Source organism: Equus caballus, chromosome 22 (assembly GCF_041296265.1).
Source record: "Equus caballus isolate H_3958 breed thoroughbred chromosome 22, TB-T2T, whole genome shotgun sequence".
NCBI classification, from domain to species: Eukaryota; Metazoa; Chordata; class Mammalia; order Perissodactyla; family Equidae; genus Equus; species Equus caballus.
In genome coordinates, this window is record NC_091705.1 from 5526917 (window position 1) to 5548006 (window position 21090).

At 46.0% G+C, this 21090-nt stretch overlaps 1 protein-coding gene across 14 annotated transcripts in view; it reads left to right on the top strand.

Moving 5' to 3' along the window:
- The window catches only part of RALGAPA2 (Ral GTPase activating protein catalytic subunit alpha 2), a 323293-nt gene extending 318311 nt beyond the window's left edge, over positions 1 to 4982 (top strand). For all 14 annotated transcript variants that reach the window (XM_070247008.1, XM_023626011.2, XM_023626010.2 and 11 more), the window contains one exon: positions 1562 to 4982. In XM_070247008.1, the coding sequence (XP_070103109.1) occupies positions 1562 to 1569 (8 nt within the window). In that variant the 3' untranslated portion in view covers positions 1570 to 4982. The remainder of the gene's footprint in view (positions 1 to 1561) is intronic.
- Positions 4983 to 21090: the final 16108 nt, after the last annotated feature.

Here is a 21090-nt window from a genome sequence, read left to right on the forward strand (position 1 = left end):
ACCCTGTCCACCTGCCGTCCTGCGGAGCTGTGAAGTGCTCCCCTCTGTGCCCTCCCTGGGTGGGGGCGGAGGGGTTAAATGTTTCCCCTTCTGATCCAGAATTACTCTTTCACTTAACATCAGATCTTTGAACATCACTTTGTCTCTTTCATTTACTTGCTTTTTCTTGGCTTCCTTCTCCCAATTGATCTGATTACAATAGTGAATGGGGTGGTTCCTACTTAATAATGTGAAATCTTATACAATTTGAAGTGAAGTTATTTCAAAATGGAATATTATCTGAAATTAAATCAGGGTCATTCCCCAATGTTGCTCCCACTCCCACCTCCAGCTACCCGGGGATGGAGAGATGCCTGTTACCAGTGCCGTTTCTGCTATGGGTGATGGTATAGCTGTGCTGCCTTTGTCAAAAGCAGCCTGTTTTCAAAGGCAAAAATAGCAGGAGAGAAGCCGCGGCATTTCCTCTCCCTGCCTGACCTTCCTGGGACAGAAGGAGGAGACAGCAGAGCCCCAGCTGTGGGAGTCTTAATGCTGGATTTTGGAACACACTGGGGAAGGTTGGCCTCCTCGGGTCCAAGCATGTCTGCAAGTATAGATTTCAGAGACTCTTCCTAGAAACAATAAGGGAAGGTCAGAAAATGAAAAAAGAGGCTGTCTGTGAATAAGATAACTTACGTAAATTAATTTCAAATGCCATTAATAATAAAAATTGCAAAGGCCAAACTCCTGGAAGTGAAGCATGTTGGGAGGAAGATAGAAGCCTGCTTTTGAGGTTCATTCCAAGCCTGGAAGCTTGGGGTGTAATACAGCACGGTTTAAAAATAGATTACGAGGGGAAGGGTGATGAAATGATCGTCTCCCTCGCAGAGCGGCCCCCGGGAGAGCAGACTCCACCGGCAACAGCGGCTGGGTGTTGCAGCAGGCGTTCCTGGATCCCTAGGAGCCCGGGCAGCCTGGGGAAGGGGAGAGCTGCAGCCACGCGCACTTCGTTTTACTCTTTTCTCCCTCCAGTGCTAAATAGCGCTGTGCTCATCTGGACTCATTCAGACGGGCAACCTAGTCCTGACCTCTTGTCTCAGATCCTTTGGGGAGTAATCAAGTTGTAACTCACTCTGTAAAGTATCAATATGTAAATACGTCTAAATAATAACCCCCACAGAAATCCACAAAGCTGCCTGTGAGGCTTTACTTGCTTTTTCGTTGACTCTGGACAGTGTGCTTCATTGGCTCCTCCTCCCTTCAATCAGATGCCTTTTCTCTTCATTCTTTACTTGTGGATTGGACAGTAAGGCCGAGTTAATTTCAGAAAGATTCATAGTTTCTTTATGCTTCAGGAAAGTCCAGAGCAAAGACTGGGAAGAAGGACGTTCATTTGTTAATTCTCTCAACAAACATCCTTGCATGTGCCGCACAGGGAAGTTGTCAAACCCTCTTCTTGGGGACATGGTTCCATTTCTTGTGAATGCCACACACCCCCCCCCCCCCACGCACCCCCGTGAATCTGTACCCAGAAGGGCCTCGCCTGGCGCCCTGACATGATCTTTCTCTGCTTTCTCTGCAGGGCCCTAGCCGCCAGCCCACCACATGGCGCCTCTTGGTGAGGAGACTGCCCTACCGCCCCACCTCAAACCCCCAAACCCAGAGACTCCAGGACACGTTGCTTTGCTAGCACCCTCAGCAAGTGTGCTTGTTAATGGCCTTCTGAAGTTAGACGTGAACCCACCGAATTGTTGTGGATTGAACCTTCAAATGAGGCGGTGTCATCTTGCCTGAAACCTCATGAACCTTGGGCTTTGAAGGAAGAAAAGAAAAAGTCACCAACAGAGAGTCTGCCCCGCTCTCCCGTGGGCGTTGGTGTGGCTGGCCCGGGCAGAGCCAGCAGGAGAAGATTCTGGGCTTTCAGGGAGGGCAGAGGGCAGCTGGTTTCTGTACCCGAAGTTACCTCCTCTCATTTATAAACTCAAGTGAGATTAACAGAGGGACCAGCCAAACAACTGTCACATTGTTTGAGGAATGTTCTCTGCATTGATTTTGCTAGTTCTTCCTATGTTAGGATTTGTGATTTACTCAAAAATTTCATCATGGAAATTGGCTCTCCCTGGGGTCTTGAGCCCATGAGAAGTTTTACCTCAGTTGCTGAGTGTTTTTCCACCTGGTGCCTGAGACCCACTAACTGGGGAGAGGTTTTCCTGACCATCCTGGAGGCCCTCCAGGTTGTGACAGTGATGCTCCTGTCACAGAACACTCAGATGGTTCTAGAAGTGCAGGGTCCTGTCCCTGCGAAGTTCCCGTAGGTCAGGAAACCTTCCAAGGCTCCACTCAACACAGGGCCGCGTCAGCACAAGGTGCCCCCAGCTCGGGCAGTGGACTGAGACGGGCACCCCAGGAATGTCTGTCTGCCTCCGAGAGCTTCCCCTACCCGCTGCCGAGAGGGTGCCACGGCAGGGGCCCTAGAAACCCTTCCTGTCACGTGGAGTCTTAGGGTAACAGATTCCAAGCAAGAGACAGGATCCAAGAAAGGCATGTTGAGCCTGTTTGGAAAAAAATGAAAAGCTCCCCTTCCATCTGTGCTTGCCCAGCACCCTTGCTGGGGTCTGTGGGTGTCAGCAACAGAGAAGTCAGACAACAGAGAAGTCCTGTTTGGTGCAGGCCCTTGGCCTGTCTCCATAGCAAGCCCTCGGCCCACGACGGAGAGCAGCACGAAGAACACTGCCACTAACCAAGGGCCCAAGAAAGGCTGGCCATGAGGATATTCTCCTGCCTCTCCCTGCCCTCTGCCTCTCTACTCTTGTGCCCACTGTCATTACCCACAGCCTGCTCTGCTCACCTTTCTGGTGAGCCCACTGAGCCTAATCACCCTGTCACAGCCGCCATTTTCACTGACCTGTCAGTTCTTTCCATCAGCCATGGAGTTGGTTTGGCTGGTACCTGACCTTTGCAGGAGAGACGGGCAGACCCAGGAGCCAGACTTGCCTTGGGGACAAGTGAGAAAGGATTGAGACAGTCATTTCTATTAGAAGGATGGACCTTCTAGTTCTGGAGAGAATTTGTTTTTCTCCTTTATAGAGGGTTGCAAGCAGGGCTGGAGGCCCAGGCCCAGAGACAGAGCAGCCTGAGCACACTCCGAACATCAGAGATCGAGGGGCAGTCCAAACAGAAGACGCGAGCCGTGGGTTGTTCTGTAAATGGCCTGATCTGTTCACTTATTGAGGGGCTCAATGGCAGTATGGAGGGTGACTGATAGTCACAGCATTTTCCGCTCTGTCAGCAAGTGTCATGATTCTTACCTTCCCACCCTCCCCCATTTTCTGATGACTTGAGCTTTCTGGTCAGCATGGTTTGGCCCATATTGCTCAGACTCGAGACTCTGGTCAAGCTGCTTTGTGTGACATTTACAAAGGACCCCGACCTCGTTCCTGCAGAGAAGGGCATCACATGTTCCTGGCTCCAGAGTCCCATGTAGTCTCTGACGCAAGTAGCTTCTGGGAGAGCACTTCACCTTCAGGCTCTAGAAACCCCCGTTGCAGAATTCTTGGATTTAGTCCAAGTGTCAGAAGTTGGAAGTCACATTGGACTCTTGCTCCATGGTTCCCTTTTCTCTGTGGGAGCCAGTCTTCCTGACCCTGGAGTGGGAGACTCGGTTGTAGGCAGCAAATATCCAGACCTTCCTGTGATCCCTAATGATTTTAACAACTCACGACCCCAGGTTACTGCCAACAGTTTTGTGACTGGAGCTTTCTCTAAGCCGACTCTTCTCAGTAACGACTCTGGTTGGGAGATTTGGGATGGGGGAACAGGGAATCTGGCGACAAGATTGCTCATAATCACGTAGACTTGAATCATTTTGTTATTTGGGGTGGAAAATTGAAATGATCAAGGTTTTTTTTTTTTCACCTAGAAAAGCAAACATTGTGCTTTTGTAATAAATGCCTTTCAGCAGAATTGCAGAGGGTCACTCACCCGGTGGGGACCCGCCTGAGTCACAGTGCTGACTCATCATTAGTAGGGCAGCCATCTGTAAACAAGAGTGGCCCTAATTGGCTCAAAATGGTAAGACCCGTTGGCTTCCAGGCTGGGCCAGGCCAGCCCCCTCACTTGTCTACACGCTGATGTCCATCTAAAGCAAAGCTGATATTCTGTAGTCTCAGTGAGTAGGTTCTTGTACTTAAAAGAGCATAGTAATTCTACAAACTGACTCTTTTTTAAATAGTAAAACCTTAAGTAAACAGAAGTGAGGAAATTTAGCTTGGATAAGTGACTGTCCCAGTATCTTCATCCAGTTAAGGCTGCAGCTCCTCAGAGCCGCTGAGAGGATGGGGTGGTTTAAGCCTTGACTTGGTGACAGGGGCTGACCGATGGGACCCTTAGCCTTACAAGCAAGAGATCGCGCAGATCCGTAGACAATGCAAATCACATCCTCCTGACCTTCCTCAGGCGTGACCACCTGTGCTTCCTTTATTGTTATATTTGTATCATCTGAAGGGTTGAGGGGTCCTTTAAAACTTACTGTGATGTCTTATATGTAACTGTGTTACGTTAATACCTAGTAAAGGGGAATGTCCGCACTGAAGGGAAATTCAACATGAGACAACCATCGTTTTAGTTGCACTCAATATCTATGTATGACATACACATTAAGTGAATGTTTTCAGGTCTACAATATTTAGTACATGTAAATAAGGAAAAAATTTGATAAAAATGGTAAATTAAGTTATAGTGTGTCACTTGATTTTTATTTTGCTATCTCTTGTTATTTAATTTTCCTAATGCTCCACATCTAGGTTTATGTCTAGGTGAGATAGGCCTTTACGTATAACCCACTTTTGCAGGCGGGTGTGTGCGCCACGACACACTGCAGCAGAGCGTGCCACGCCCGGAAAAGCACACAGCTCCCCCGATGACCGCCACTTGCCTCCAGTTTACCCTCTTTTTCTCTTTAATTCTGATTTACTGTGATGATTTAATAAAGTAGAAACACAGCACTTGAGTGCCATATGTTTCATTTGTTTTCAATATAGTTTGCAGGAAAATAAAGTTTATCCTGGCATCTAACACAGATGGTTTGCATTATTATCAGATGAAGCTGTTCAAAAGCATTCAAAGCCTAAGTACGTGTCCAAAATGGTAGCCAGTACCAATTGGGAAGTTTACAAATGTGTTCATGTAGAGTTGGCCTCTCAGTTCCTAACATAGAATACTAAGATCCACTCATAAGAACATTTGAGTCCAAGCTCCATCCATCTCATATTGAAGTCCATCCTGTCTTCATGATTACAAATAGCTGGGTCCGAATCTCCTGCGATTTGTATCCAGGCGCACAGTGGGCCCTGGCCCTGACTCTCATCTCTCCAGGGCAGCTCTCTGCACTAGCCACCCTCCCAGAGGTCTGGAGTCCCTGGCCCTGAGGAGCAAGAGGCCAACTTTGAGGGTTTGTCTTTGTGAGTAAGTGATAGACAAGATGTTACAACAACCTCGTGTTGGTGTGGCTGAAGAAGTGTTGATGGCCCTGCCTCAGGACTCCAACCATCACATTCTGACAACCTGGCCAGGTGGCCTCTACCAGTGTCCTGGGCTACTCCTATGCTCTGGGCAGCAGGGAACTTCCAGGACATTAGGCAATCGACCTTTCTAAAATCATCCATTTGTCTGTTTAGCAAATATTTGTTGAGTACTTATCACTTACAAGACATTTCAGTGACCTCAAAAAGGGTCCAGATGCTTTCTTGGTAACCAAGTAGAGCCTGAATCAATTTGGCGCTTTTTTAGCTTTTGACTGGTAGCAAGAACTTGCTTGAAGGTATGTGGTGCTTTTAATACTTGGTTGCTCATAGAATGAAGCTTCACACAGAGTTTTAGAGCTTCCTTGCCTAGAAGCAGTGGTTCCCAGCCTTGTGCATCAGAATTGTTTAGGAAGCTCCACAAGATGCAGAGTGCCACCCAATCCCCACCTAGATTCTGACCCACCAGGCCTGCGTAGGGCCCCAGCATGTCTATTTTTCTAAGCTCCCCTGTCCCCTGAGGACTCTGACCTGCAGGTAGACTTGGGTTGAGGCACTTGGAGCAGCCCCATTGTGATGCTTTGGGCAGCCCTGACCTCCCGTCCCGCCTGCGTGTCTACCCTGGAGTGGAGAGAACATGAGCGAGGACTCCCTGAGGAGCAGCTGGGTCCTCTGCAACCGCTCAGTGTAGTGTCCCCGCCTCATGATTCCACTTTAGAGATGCCCGTATAACCTCCAGGATCAATTATGGATTCTTTTCGGTTCTAGAAACAATCATTTGAATTTCACAGGATATTATTATGAAAAATCTCATAGAGCAGTTTGTCTTATTTATAACAAAAAGTTGGGGGGGGGGGGGCAGGGAGCGGTATTCCAGTCACTTACACTTCCTGTGAAGGATCCTGGTCATCTTCAAAAAATACTCACCAAATTTTAGGCCATACCATCCAAGACCTTCAGCAGAATTCCAAAAAGATTTCAACTCCCAGTGGTTCCAAAAGGACCATCGCTACAAACAGTGCTCTCCTTGGCCTTTCTTGGCTTTTGCTAGGTGCCATAATTTAAAGAAGGAATACCCTTAAGGTACACCCTGGCCATAGTATAATTCTCTAAGTATTCCAGGAAAAGTGCCGGCGTGTGCTATGTTTGCTGCAGTGGAGAATCTCTCTTGGCGATAAGGCTCAGACATTTGTATATTTTCACTTCTGTGCACATTTGAGCTAGTGCATGGTCCTGTGTATGTGTATAAACTAAACTGAGGCCCCTTTTATTTATTAATAGTTTTGTGTCAAGGGGAACTATTCTCATTTGCTCATCCTTCTGTAAGTGAAAGTGGTTTTAATTACGTTTCATTTTTCAAGTCAAAAAGTGAAGGTCATGGAAATGGAACACACAGTAAACTTCATCCCTGTGTATCTGGTTTACCCAAGGCACAGACTTCTAGTCAGAAAGGTCGTCCCCCCACTTCCAACCACCTTTTTCTATGGATATAGAAGATGCTTCAAGACACTGGCTCACTGGGCTTCCCAGAGGTAGAAAGTGGAGCTCCAGGCAGGAGCTGAGTTTCCTGGGCCCCATTTCTTGATGACACCCCCATTTCACAGCAGTCTCTGTTCTTAACCAGAGCACAGACTGTTTGCTGATAATGTAGTTTCCGTGGTTTTTTGGCTACTGTGAAGATTTCCCTAAGGTCAAGTCTGAAGCCACCCTGACCCTCCTCTCACGGACCGGGCACAACACAGGCCAGGATCTGCCAGCACTGGGGAACGTGTTTTGACTGGAGACGCCCACCTACTTTCCCTACGGGCACAGAAGAGGACACTGGAAGTGACTTTTCTCTATGACTCTGGAAACCACTGGATAATACATCTCTGAAAAGACAAATTGCTCATGTCCTCAGATGTGAAAAATAGACTTTGACGCAAAGAAACAGGAGCAGGCGCAGCTGCACATGGTGCTGGTGGTAAGCATGGGCAGGCCTGCCACGCTCCAGGAGGTCCCCCTCTGCTCTCTGCACACACACATCCACAGAGTGACTTAGCACTTGCTACAGTTTGGCCAAAATTTTCTATTCATTGTCTCCTGAAAAAAGTTTTATGTTTCAGGAGTTTAAGAGAAAGAAGGTGAAGACACATCAATGTCCTTACAGACCCCAAGGACCACTCTTGAGTGAAGTGGAAAGAGATTTGCTCCCAAAACCGAGGCCAGAGGGTCCTAGGGTGTCGCCCCCTGCATCTCCAACCACATCTTTGCCCTCAGATAACATAACAAGACCAGATGACAACCCAGGGAGTCAGGAGCATTTTAAATAACAGTAATAGTCTCTCTGCCCCAACTATCCTCTCAAATGTGCCTCCTAAACAATCAAACAGCAGCAACAAAACCTGCAGGAACTCTGAGGTGATATTCTTTCTGAGTAATATAAAAGAATTTGCTGGAATTGGAGATTGCTTCTTTTTTGTTGTTAAAATTTTAATTAAAAATACATTTAATACCTAAATTTCCACTGTCTTAAGTTAAATTGGATAAGATGAAAGGCGTGAGAATTTATAACAAGCTGTCATGTTAAGAAATACTAGTCTGGAAGATTCTGCCTCTTACAGAACAAAAGAGAAATTCGGAAGGCCCAGTTAGCCTCTTCCCTTCTGTGCCATGTCAGACATGAAAGACACTGACTAGATTTTTTTTTTTTTTTTGACATTCACACCAAGATATTCCTGCCTCAGATATCAGCGGACATTGTATTTGTGATCAAAAATTCTATTTAAAACATTATTATAGGAAATAAAGGATAAATGAATAGATTCTCTCTGGGACAAGAGTACGCTTCCCTATGTGTCCAGGTGTAATTTTTAATCTTCCACTTATAGGCCCCACCTCCCACCTCTCCCTCTAGCAAAGTGCTTGTTGAGTTTGACAGAGAAGATTTAATACAAAGAGGTCACACTTGTCAGCTTCCCCCTTGACACGAGGTCCTGGGGGTCTGAAAATTGGAGTGCGCCTCTCACCTAGGGTGTGAAGTGGGAAGGGGCTTGCTATTATAGCTCCTGAAAGGATCTTTTTGACTTCGGAAAATAGCCTGGCAAAGAAAAGCTTTTTTCTAAGAATACTGAGGGACTGCATTATGCTCCTCAGATGGTGGAGGTGAGTACTTCTGATCAATATTCCCTGAGAAATGGCCGCTGGGCTAAGTGCAAGCAGAGGGCCTCAGGAACAGGCCTCCCCCAGACCTGCAGAGCACTTGCAGCAAATCTCTCCTGAACAGGCAGACCCAGGGAGGACTGCACATTAACGGCATCATCTTCTCCTCCCTTTAAAAAAGCGTCACCTCATTTTGTCTTCCGTGTTGATAGCTGATTATGGGACCAGTAGAAACAATTGTTTCTGTAGCCTTCCTTCAGGGAAATCTTGGCATCTTCACTTTAGGCACCAGGAAAAGTGAACTCCTGGAACCCTTTCAACCTGAAGAAGAGAGCACAATGCTGCGAGGGAAACTCAAAACAGTAGCTTCTCTTAGTCAAAGAGGATTGAGTTACTAATCGCCATTGAGATGTTAATGAAGCAGCCAAAGTATGGATGTGTTCTTTACACCAGGTACTCTATACTTTTCTTTCTTCTAGAACTAATGATCTGCCCCCATTCCACACCCCCTCACCAGATTGACAAGAGATTATTCGAAAGAATATTTTTCTACCCTTCTCTCCAAATTAATGCAAACACACACAAAGATACAGCGTTTTCTGTTTTACAGAAATAGCATCATACAATACACATTGTTCTATAACTTCATTTTTGAACTTAAAATCTGTCATGGGCATCCCCCTCTGATTTGTCCTTTTTAATAGTTGCGTGTTATTCCTTAATATAGATGTACCTTTCTTTACTCAACCCATCTGTGGACATTCTGATGGTTTCCAAGGTTTGTTATAACAAATGCCCCCGCAGCGAGCACCATCACACCTATAGCCTGACGTCACACTGCTTTTATTTATGTGAGATAAATTCCTAAAATGAAATTACTGAGGCAGAGAGTTTATGTAATTTTAGCCCTAATAGACTATTTGATCTCTTCAGAATTCAACAAAGTCAGCTTTTGAGGTCTATAAAAAAAGTAAAGTTGGGATCCATGTTTTCCCATGTTTCTTCAGAGGAACTCACTAAATTACCCATCAGCTTAAGAAACGAAATGTTTTTAAAGGAGAGCCCTGGGTAAAAGGCAAGATTTCAGACTGGGTAAAGGGGGCGTTCATAGGCTGAAGAAAGGCCGCCATCCAGCTGGCCCATGGCACACACTTCTTTTCATGATAGCATTCAGAAGAGTTTCCTGGTTTTGAAGAAATTTCTGAACATACTAACATAACTGCATCAAAATAAACCATAAGTCCACCTTTTCCTGTAGATGGAGAAGAACATGGCGTTGGGAATCAGATAGCACTGGCTTCAAATTCTGGCTGCACGCTGCCCTTGTGGCCTTTGAGCCCTTGAGTCCCAACCATTCTGTGTCCTCTCCTGTGAGTTAGGGGAACAGCACTGACTGCAGGGGCCACCTCAGAGAGGGTCCCAGCCATCCTCACCTCCTGGTATTCACACCCACACATGGCCCCTCCCCCTGTAATTCAGAAATGACCTGCAGGACCAAGAAAACACAGCAAAAGGGATGGTGTGTGTCTTCCAAGATCATGTCATAAAGGTCTTGCAGATTGTGCCTTGGCCTCTTGGATCACTTGGTCTGGAGAAAGTCAGGCACCATGCGGTCAGGACACTCAAGCAGTGCTGTGGAGACCAACAGCCCTGGGAGGGAACCATCCTGGAAGTGAATCCTCCAGCCCCACTCAAGCCTTCCCTTGACTGCAGCCCCAGGGCACATTTAAGTGGAACTTCATGAGGGACACCAAGCCAGAACCACCCTGCCAGGCTGCTTCTGAATTCCTGACCCACAAAACAATGATACAATAAATGATTATTGTTATCTAAGCCACTAAGTTTTGGGATGACTTGTTACACAGTCATAGTAACTGGGACGTTGACCTAACGGGTGTTTTGAAGATGAGATGAAGACAATGTGCAGACGGCACTTACATGCAGCAGTTCCTTATAATAGCACTGTAAATGGCACGATGGGTAAAACGATTATAAACCCTATTTCTCTGGACCCTGACCACATCACTGCGTAGAGAGTGCTGTGCCAGGGAGCCAGAGACCTGGGCTCTGACTTCTCTGTGTCTCAGATGAAGAGCCTTGTAATGGAGGGCAAGGCATTCAACAGTCAGACATGTTCTTCACATCCAGATTAGTGAATTAGAATACTTTCCATGCAGGGTTGATATGAAGACCAAATAGAAAAGTTCACATTGAAGCATTGTGAAAACTAGGCAACACTCTAAAAACATAAGGTATATTCCACTTATCTATTGCTACATAACACATCACCCCAAAACTTAGTGACTTAAAACAACAATCATTTTCATACTGTCTCTCACGGTTCTGGGGGTGCCAGGGCCCAGCTGGGTTGTTGTCCCTGGGCTCTCTCATGCAGGTGTTCTGAGATGGTGGAAGGGGCTGGCGTCACCTCGGGGGCTCACCTGCCCCCTCATATGTCTGGGATTGATTCTGGCTGTTGACTGAGATCTTGTCTCGAGCTGTCAGCAGAACACCTGCATGTGGCCTCTGTGTGTAGCCTGGGCTTCCCCACAGCGTGGAGTCTGAGACCACCAGGAGAGCCCCAGGCAGAAGCCACAGAGCCTTTTCTAACCTAGTCTCAGAAATCACACAGTGTCACCTCCTCTGCATTTTTCAAGGAACACTCTCAAGGGTCCACTCAGTTTCAAGGGGGGGACACAGACGCCACCTCTCAATGGAAGGCATGTCAAAGAGTTTGCAGGAATGTTTTTGCGGGTTTTTTTTAAGATTTTATTTTTCCTTTTTCTCCCCAAAGCCCCCTGGTACATCATTGTATATTTTCAGTTGTGGGTCCTTCTAGTTGTGGCATGTGGGATGCCGCCTCAACATGGCCTGATGAGTGGTGCCATGTCTGCTCCTGGGATCCGAACCTGCGAAACCCTGTGCCACTGAAGCTGAGCACATGAACTTAACCACTCGGCCACGGGGCGGCCCCTGCAGAAATGTTTTAAGACCTGCCCCAGGCGCCATTAACATTATGTAAAATTTCGAATCAGTATTCTCTCACATCTTGTAGATGGAAGTGATGGGCATCAAAGAACTCAAAAGAACAACGAGTGAGTTCTCACGAGCACTGGACCTGAATAACTCAATCTCAACAACAGGCCAGGTCAGTACTTAGTTGCAGACGGCCAAAAGCACTTTAGCTGGCTGAAGTTGATAAATCATCTATTAGAAGTTCTTGGCTACCTCACAGGCTGCCCAGGAGGGCCAGGCAATCAGGCTTTGGGGCTAAAAGAGCCAGGAACAGCACCTCAATCGCCCTGCCAGACAAGTCCAACTGCAGCCCCCATCAAGGCACTGGGCCTTCACCATGGCCCCCTCTGAGGGACCAATCCCTCTCCACTCCCCTTACCAGTGCTGACCACACCTGGCACCACCTCCTCTGCTCTCTCCTCTGGATTCGTGTTTCGTGGGTGCCTCTGATTAGAGGTTGGGTGCCTCAAATCCAAGTTGTGAGGGCGACCAGACTGTAGGACACTGATCCTTTTCCATTTCCTCACAGCAGAGCCTAGCTGCAAGGGAAGCTGAAAAGCAAGTTTCTGGATTCTGCCTTGGGAAGGCAGGACTCCTCCGATGGGAAATTACCAGAGCATAGGAAAGGTGTTCAAAAGGTGTGGGGTAAGCAGAAAGCATTATAAATGTGTGCCACAAGTAGGTACTACTCCCTCCTCATTTTATCATTGAGGAAACAGAGGCAAAGAGAGGTTACGTAATTCACCCAAGGCCACACAGCTCTTAAGTGGTGGAGACAAGATGATGAAAGCAGTCACATGTGCTCCACACCTCTGGCACCTAACAGCCACAGTATGCTGGGGAAGAGACAGGGTCCCTCTGAGCTCATGACATCCACCCTAGAGGGAAGATAAAGGGAGTGACCTGCCAGCATTATCAGAATCCACTACTTGGAAGCCACAACACTGGCACTCTCTTTGAGGGATAAAACTAAATTTTTTATTGAAACGTTTTCTTAAAAGTGACTCGACTGTAAGTCTCAGATTTGGGGTTTGGGATTGGCCCATCTTCCTCAACATTGGCGTCCCTTTGCCTGCCCTTGTTTGAGACCAAGCAGGGAGTGCTTAATGACCTGTGCTCGGGGATTTTTTTCCTTGTTGTACTCTTGCCGGTTGCCATGGTTCTGGGATGGCCTGTTAACTGGCTTGCAGGTGTAGAATAGTAAGTGATTTCCACAACCAAGTGCTTTTAGAACCGAAGTGGAAGGTAGAGAACTGACGGAAGGCGGCACGGGCACACTAGCTCGAAGAGATGTCTTCACTGCAGTACCACCTGAAACGCCATCATTTACGATGAATTCGTAGGGGTCTCCCTTTTACAGTTTGCATCTGCAGCATGTTCACACAAAGCAAAGGTGCTTCAGAATCTACGAGCTTCCTACTGCAAACGTGCCAGTGCAAGAGCCTTAGTTACAATCGCGGCCTGCTGAATTAACCTGTTTCTCATGAGTACTGGTTATTTGTGTTTGCAGGTTGGGTTGTGTAGAAATAAGAAGTTTCTCGTATGTATAAGATAGGAGATAACTTGAAATGATGCTATACTTGACTCTCTCTCACCCAGGTGGAATTTTCAGGCTATCGTTCTGGAGTCAAATTGCTGAAACACAAATCAGGGGTTTCCATGATTTGGGGTTAGAACTGTATATTTCCTTATACTGTCACATCATGCTCCCTGCTTTGGTAGCCCCTTGTCAACAAGATGGAATCAAGACTCTTGTATTTCACTATCCATTTGAGTTCTCCTGCACTGGCACATTCATCCCTTTAAGGGTTTCTCTCTATGAGCCACTTTCCTCCTTGCTCTCAACTAAATTTCTCCACTTACTGGTCATGTGACCTCTTAGGGCCTTTCATTTCCCCATCTGTTAAATGGGGGTGACCACTACAACCTCGATGAATTTCAGCTGTTAGTACTTTTACAACTCCATCATTAGTTGGGGTTAGTGGTTGCTGGGTAAGACTGCAAGACATAAACTCTTCCCGGGCCAAACTTACTGTCGGTGGCAACACCTGGGAGCACTCTACGTATGACCAAGATCTCAAACCCTCCACCAGAGCACATTAAACATCACAGTGCACACAGATCCCGTGGGGATCTTGTCAGAATGCAGATTCTGATAGGTCTGGAATGGCGCCTGCAATTCTGATCTCTAACCAGCTCCCAGGAGATGCTGATGCTACAAGTTCATGGTCCATAGTTTGAGTACCAAGGCTCTAAAAGTTACACGCTGGGAAAGTACAACACGTTCTCCATTGTTGTTGCCATAACTGGGTCAGAAACCTGCCTTAGAAAAGTTTCAAGTAGAGCTTGGGAACTTCTAACCAGAGCTGACTTCTCACAGTTGGATATTGATCTAAATGTCCCAAATGCTCAAATATTTGCACAATTAAAGGAGGTCAGCAGTGGTCAGAAAAGTGCTTGTTACTTTTGAAGTACTATTATTTTTAAACTGATCAATGCTGAATTAAAGTTATCTTCTGTCTTTAACTCAATTTTTAAGCTAATGGTTACGAAAAATCCTTAAAATGTTCGGTTGAACCATACAAAATTGTTGATATTAAACTTTTTATTTTTACCTATAAAAATGGTAATTTCTTACAAGTCAACCTGAGCTGCCATTTCACTCGATGAATTCAGCCATTATTGCAATGAGGAAACACCCTTCACACCAGAAGACAATGTTCCTCTTCCAATTAGATTTCTGCAAGGTTAGAAATTGTATGTATCGCCTATGAGCCGCGATAATCGACAAGACAAACATGAGCAGTTTCAATAAAACCATCTTGGAGGCAGCTTCCTACTCAGTAAACTTTCCAATTTAAACAATCAAGATTTTAAAAGTGGTACCTGAGGTGGTGACACTTGTTAAAATAGTGGTACTCAATTTTGCGATTTTTGAGAACATATACGCTGAGTTGTTGAGTTTGTGGCACTCAACACACAGCTGAACAAAGTACAAGTTCCCGTCTAATCAAGGGCAGGATTAGAAAACATTACTGCGTGACTTCATTACTGCCCAGGGGTGGGCAAACTTTCTCTATAAAGAGCCGTACAGTAAATACTTTACATTCTGTGGGCCATGCAGTCTCTATCTCAATGGCTAAACTCTGCCATTGCAGGATGGAAGCGGCCACAGGGAGTAAGTGAGTGGGCGTGGCTGTGTTACAGTAAAACTTTACTTACAAAGATAGGCTCACGCCTGGTTTTGGCCAGCGGGCCTTAGTTTGCAGACCCCTGGTTTAGCCTTTTCTGTTAAAATGATAGAGATGGTGAAATACTACAATGGTGGCAATAATTCTAGAAACTCAGTATAACCTTGGAAGTTGTAAGATCACTGTTGCTACAACAAACAGATCAAAGTAGTTATAATATGTGTCTAATTTTTTTTTAGTTCTCTTTAGTATGAATTATGAAATTTTAAAAATACAAAAGGGAAAAATCATGATTTTCTCTGTGGTTAACAGAGCAAAAAGTTTTCTGATACAAATCTGAAATCTTAATCATGTAAATGTTTCACTAAAACGATTTAAAACTATAATTGGTGTTTGGTGATTTATCAAGATATTCATGTGAAGACGCCCAGAAGATATCAAGGATAATAATACTGTTCAGAAGAAGCAATAAAGGTCTTCTGTGAAAGAGATGCCTGAAAAAAGAGTGTGTCCCTTTGTGGTGTAAATATTTGATGAGATCTGACATGATTCTGTCCCGATTTGGACACCCAGAGACTGCGATTTGGTTCATCCCCTTCTGTCCCTGACAGTTCTCAGTTTGATCATTTTCATGTACACTATTCCTATCAGCTTCTCCCCTGATAATAACCTTTTTGTGACTCTGTTCTAGAATGGTAAAGGCTGATTTTACATAATACGGTAGCATAGACAGCAATCGAAAAGAACTGCAATCAGTTGGCGTTACAAGATTTTACATGGCAATACTGTACACGTATTCCAGCCTAAGTTCTCCATCCTTTTCTGTTCTTTGTGCTCAGAGGAAATTTTAGCCTAATTTTTTTCCTCCTGTAGAAAGAGCCTTCTCTGAAACCCTTCCATGCACTAACACCTCCTCTGCTTTCTATCAGATTCGACAGACAATAGCCTCTTGGCTCACTCTGTTCATCCTGTCACCATCAGGTGTGACTGTCATCTGGCCGTGGCATTTGAAAAGGGGCATTGCGTCAGGGCTCTGGTCCTGAACAACAGAGATGAAGCAGATGTTTCATTCAAATAAAAGGGCCTTCTTTGATGAGTGAAAGAGGAGAATAATGCATTCAGGGTGAAGTTTCCGCCATCATTATTTCCTCCACACCATGCCTAGTCTACTGCTTCAAACCAAGTAGAAGGAGCAGTGGACACCTGGGTTCTGACGAGGGGAAGGCAGTCCTGGTAAACTATGAATGCAAACTGTGTGGCCAAGCTTCCTATAGATGTTGGTGACACTGCACAGCATGAACATGACATGCTTGAAACACTGGCTGTCAATAATCATGCCTTTGAATGTGCTCTGACTGGCAGTAAACATTCTTTAGGTTTCATTTGAGTGTGGCAAATGTTCTAAGCATGGTTTGTCCCAGTAGCACAGGCTTACATGATGAGCTAAAGAAAAAACATAAGTATGGATGCTTTTGTGGAAATACCACCAGGAAGACCACACAGTATAGAAATCTTCAAACAAGACAAACATGGACATGTTTACCCCACAACCCATCTGCTCACCATATATACTGCCAGAGGAAGCATGCATGTCCCGAACATTCCACTTTCCAGATGCAACAGAATCAGCCCACAATAAAAGTATGTGGTAGACAACTGATGAGAGTTGGGGCTTAAGAGATGAAGGGGTGTGTGTTTGGATTAGTGAAAATATGTTAACTGACTTCAAATCATATGCTCAAATTTGTTCTATGATTCTAAGAAGCACAGGCATTAATGGTGATTAAAAAAAATCGTTATGGACGGTAAATTTGTAAGCCAAGTTGTTTCTCTCACCCGGCCATAAGAAGTCAATTCCCTTCCCTACAAAGGTCCATCACAGGTTCCTTGCTGGTGACACCTCTCATTGAGCTCTGTTGCTTTCGAGACCCAATCTGGCCTATAGTAATTTCCCCCTGCAGCTCCTCATCAGAAATGTCCAAAGAAACAGGATTCATTTGTCTTCAGAAAATCCTCTTGGTTGGGAAATCGCCTTGATGACACTAAAATCTGTAGCTGGTTGTTTGCACAAGACAATGAGATGTTGATGAATCAGTTGAAAATTATTTATGTTTCCCAAGCAGTCTCAGAGGAGGCAGTTCCCTAGTTCTCCCGATGAAAACAAGATTTCCTTATTCATGGAAATCCTTGGGCAGGTAGGTGACGTCTTCTCTCGCCCCTTCTTCCTATAGACTCAGTGTACCTGGCTTCACTTGGGAGCCTTGGCCAACCGAGGTGCTGGGGGATGGCAGGAGGCCCCAGGAGTAGAGCAGGCCTACAGAGGATGGTCTTCCCTCTCTGGGTGCGTAGGAATAGTTTTTTCTCCAAGGGCCACTTGGTGGGAACAACCTTGTGGGCCCCGTGACTAGGTCTCATTTCTGAACTTTTCTCTGTGTTGCTCATGTACCTGTTAAAGACGGTTGCCACTTACAGCCCAGGAGTAACACGTATTCCAGACTTTCTCTGTGAGTATGGGTCACTTAATACTGCAGGTTGGTGATAAAGAAACAATGTTTCTTCAATATATAAGATGAGCTGTAACTTAAAGATGCACTTTATTGCTCTCTCAGCCAGTGGAATTTTCAAGCTATTACTTTCAGGTTATATTGCCAAAACATTAATCAGATGTTTCCCTAATTTAGGATTCGAATCCTAAATGTCTTTAGACCACCATATTGTGCTCAGTGCTTTGGCACTACCTTGGCAATCAAACAGAATCAAGATCCTTGCAGATTGCTCTTCAGAGGGTTCTCTCACACAGGTGTGTTTCCCCGCCTTGTGGGTCTCTCTCTACAATTCAGTTTCCTCCTTTATTTTCTCTAAATCCCACAGCTTGTACCTTTAATTAGCAAACATTACAGGTTTCTCCAGACTTGCCACCAAGAGACTCCAACTTAACCTGGCCCTGTAACAAGCTAACTAGTGACACATACACTATATGGATATATGACATGTGTCTGACTCCACACACTAGGGCCTATTGGCCAGAACATTTCTCTACAAGGCCAAAATGTTCCTTCTGCAAAAACATAGCAAGTTTTTCTCAAAGCCTGCCTGCCACAGGCCAGTGGATTTATAACTAATCTAAAATGCCGTAGACCACCCCCACCCAGAAAGAGGTTTTCTCCTGCTTGTATGAAGAACTCCACTCCCTTTGGGGTCCTTACTGCCTTTCATCTCAGTCGGAAATCCTCCTGAACGTCTCACTGTGTCTCACAGAACCCCATATTCTCTGGTTTGCAGACGAGGAGACAGAGGCCTGTAGGAAGCTGAGGGGCTTGGCCGAGCCTGTTACTAGACCCTTTGCAAGCCATTTGGTGGGTGAAGAATTCCTATGCTGTTACCTTTTCACTAGGATTGCTAAGCGGTCCTTCTGCTTTGTTATGTTTGAAGGCTTTGTGGATGGCTGTGGGATTAGGTCCAAGGGGATGGAGGGGTAGCTGGTGGGAGGAGGCCGCTGCTCCGGGAAGTCTGCAGTGGAGCAAATGGAGGCAAACGAGAACCGGGGCATCCCATCCTCCTCAGCACTATCTGGGCGCAGACACGCCGGGCCACATCCCCCGGTGACAAGCGTTGCCAGGCCCAACCTTCTGCACCCTGGCCTCTGCGGGGCACCTCATCATACCCATACGTGCCTTTGCGCAGCCAGAGTCCAGCCAGCCTCCAGGCTTCTGCTGTGCTCTGCGGGGTCATCATGGCCTGCTGTCGAGCCTCCGGCCTTGCTGACTGTGCTCATAGGTGACCTTGGAGCGGCTGCCTCCAGCCTGAACCCAGCCACGGCCGGTCCGGGGTCATGTGGAGGCGGAGCACGCGGCGGCCGGGACTCCGCAGAGGCACGTGCGCCTCTGCAGCGCTGGCCTCAGAGTAGCTGACCCAGCTTAACCCGTTTCACTACGACGTTCCCGCTCTGAGGGCTGTAAGAGCCCGGTCTTCTCCGGGTCCCCAGGGAAACGCGCCTCCAGAGGACATTATCAGCTCTGAAGGAAGGGCTACCCCGGCGTGTCTGGCAGCTGTTTCGGCCGCGGGCTCCCTTCGGAACCAGAGTGCTGAGCAGCCTTTGGCTTTCATTACACCACATTTGTGTGGAAGTAGAGAAGTGTGGAGACCGCTGGCAAAAATTAAATCCTTTCCTTTATTTGTTCCCTCTTTTAGCTCCGCCCTCCTTGATCTTGTTAGTTTCCTGACCCCTCACCCCTCCTACCACGAGTCGCTCCCCGCGGGGAGGCTGGGAGTCTGGGCCGGTGTCCGCTGATGGTCCCAAGCCTGGAGCGACCTCGGACGCCCGGGATGTCCTCGGCATCCTTTGCATGTTTATAAAGAAGTGAATCCGTTTCCACTTGGTATCCTATAATAGGAGCCCTTCTGAACTTATTATCCAGGGAAGGTTAACAAAAAAAGAAAAAAGAAAAGAGAAAGAAAGAATCTGCATTGCCTCCTGTGCAATGTCCTAACTCATAGGGCACGACTTTGAAATAAATTGATCAAATTTTTCTATTTTTTCTACACTGTTTAGTTAACTTCAATATACTCCATTTACTATACAATTTCACTTACTACTTCACATAAATGAAATGTTGGTTTCTATTTTAGAAAAGATATATTTGGTCAATCGAAATAAATTTCCACAGGGGACATACGAGCACATTTGCAAACAACCAAATTTTATTCACCCTCGTGAAGGTGGATCTCAGCATTTATGTTTTATGACTATGGAGAGAAAAGCAAAGCCAAACAGCTAACAAGGTACAATGTCTGCAGACAGGCCTCGACTCGTTGTGTGTGGCCAACCATCAGGTTTTTAGGGAAACTTTACCTGGGCACAGCGCATACACTGGCTTCAGGATGAGGGATCCATTAATGTGTGGTGTGACTCAGAGAGAACATTTTAAAAACACTCATATTGTTGTTGCTCAGAGGGAGCAGCCATTAGCCCACACATTTGAGTTTTTCCTTGTTTGATTCAAAGTTTTCAGGACGTTATGGACGCTGCTTTGTCCCTGTGCTTTCACGTTGTGCTGGCACTGAACTTTCGTCTTCCTCTATTTCCCAAACTGGTAAATGTGTGGTCATTGGCGATAAAAGGCGACACGCAATTTGTCCCAGAGGCAACTTACCTGTAGTGGCTTCTCCTTCTTTATTACTGAGTCTGTTTCAAGACCCTCACAGAGGGAGAAATATGTGTTCCTGACAGCTGAGCCTTTTACCCTCTCCCACAGGAAGCTTAGCTTCCAAATCTGAAAATGATCTCTTTCGTCAATTTTTCCTTGCAAGTTTCTGGTGGACTGCCCCTCCCACCCTCATTCCAGCCATTGCCTTTCCAGACGCAGCCCCTTACTGCGCAGATTCCAACATCTCTTTGCTGGGCAAAAATTAGAAATATAGTGGGCTTCAGGAAAAAAGTAGCAAAAACAGATCAAAAAAGGAAGGGAATGTGCAATTATGGTGTTTAACACAGCTCCATAATCAACTGTTTCAAAGACGGAGGAAAAGGATTCAAAATACTAACTGGTGAGCATCAGAATTGTTCTTCTAAGAGCTGAGTGACACATAACGGAAAACATTGTAATTACCTGTTGTTACATTTAATACCCCAAACAGATGGTGTTCCATTTCTTCCCCCAAAATGGATTGCTCACCTGACTGGAAAATCATTTCTGAGACCCTACCCCAAAGCCAGTTGCTTAATTTCAGTTGCATCCAAGTGTGAATTGGTTTGCTTCCCTTACTTTGGAAGTCTGACCATAAAATCATTTCTTTCCTCCAGTTGATACTTAAGGATCAAAAACTACCTGCTTAATTTACTTCCGGAATTACTGTTACAGAGCCCCAGATCATCAGGGAACGAAGTCGCCGCTAAATTAAAGCAGTGTCCCCACATCTTGGTTGAAAGGATGGATTCTTGTGGAGACTTCTCTAGATTTCTCCGAGAAACATCAGCACAGCTTTCTTTCTAACCCCACCTTCCGGTACATTCCTGAGGACCTTGAACAGGCCTTCAGCTCCAGGCAGCATTTTGAGGCTACACCCTCGAACCGTCAGAAGTGCAGAACCTAGCAGTGCGGGCTGAGCTCTAAAAACACACGGTCTAGTGATGGTGGCCGGGTTTTTTCCTTAGTAAAAAAATAAAGGGACATTTGAGAAATCATGGGAAGCTCTATTTTAAATCCTTGCTGAAACCACGTGATGCAGAAATAAATCCACCTTAC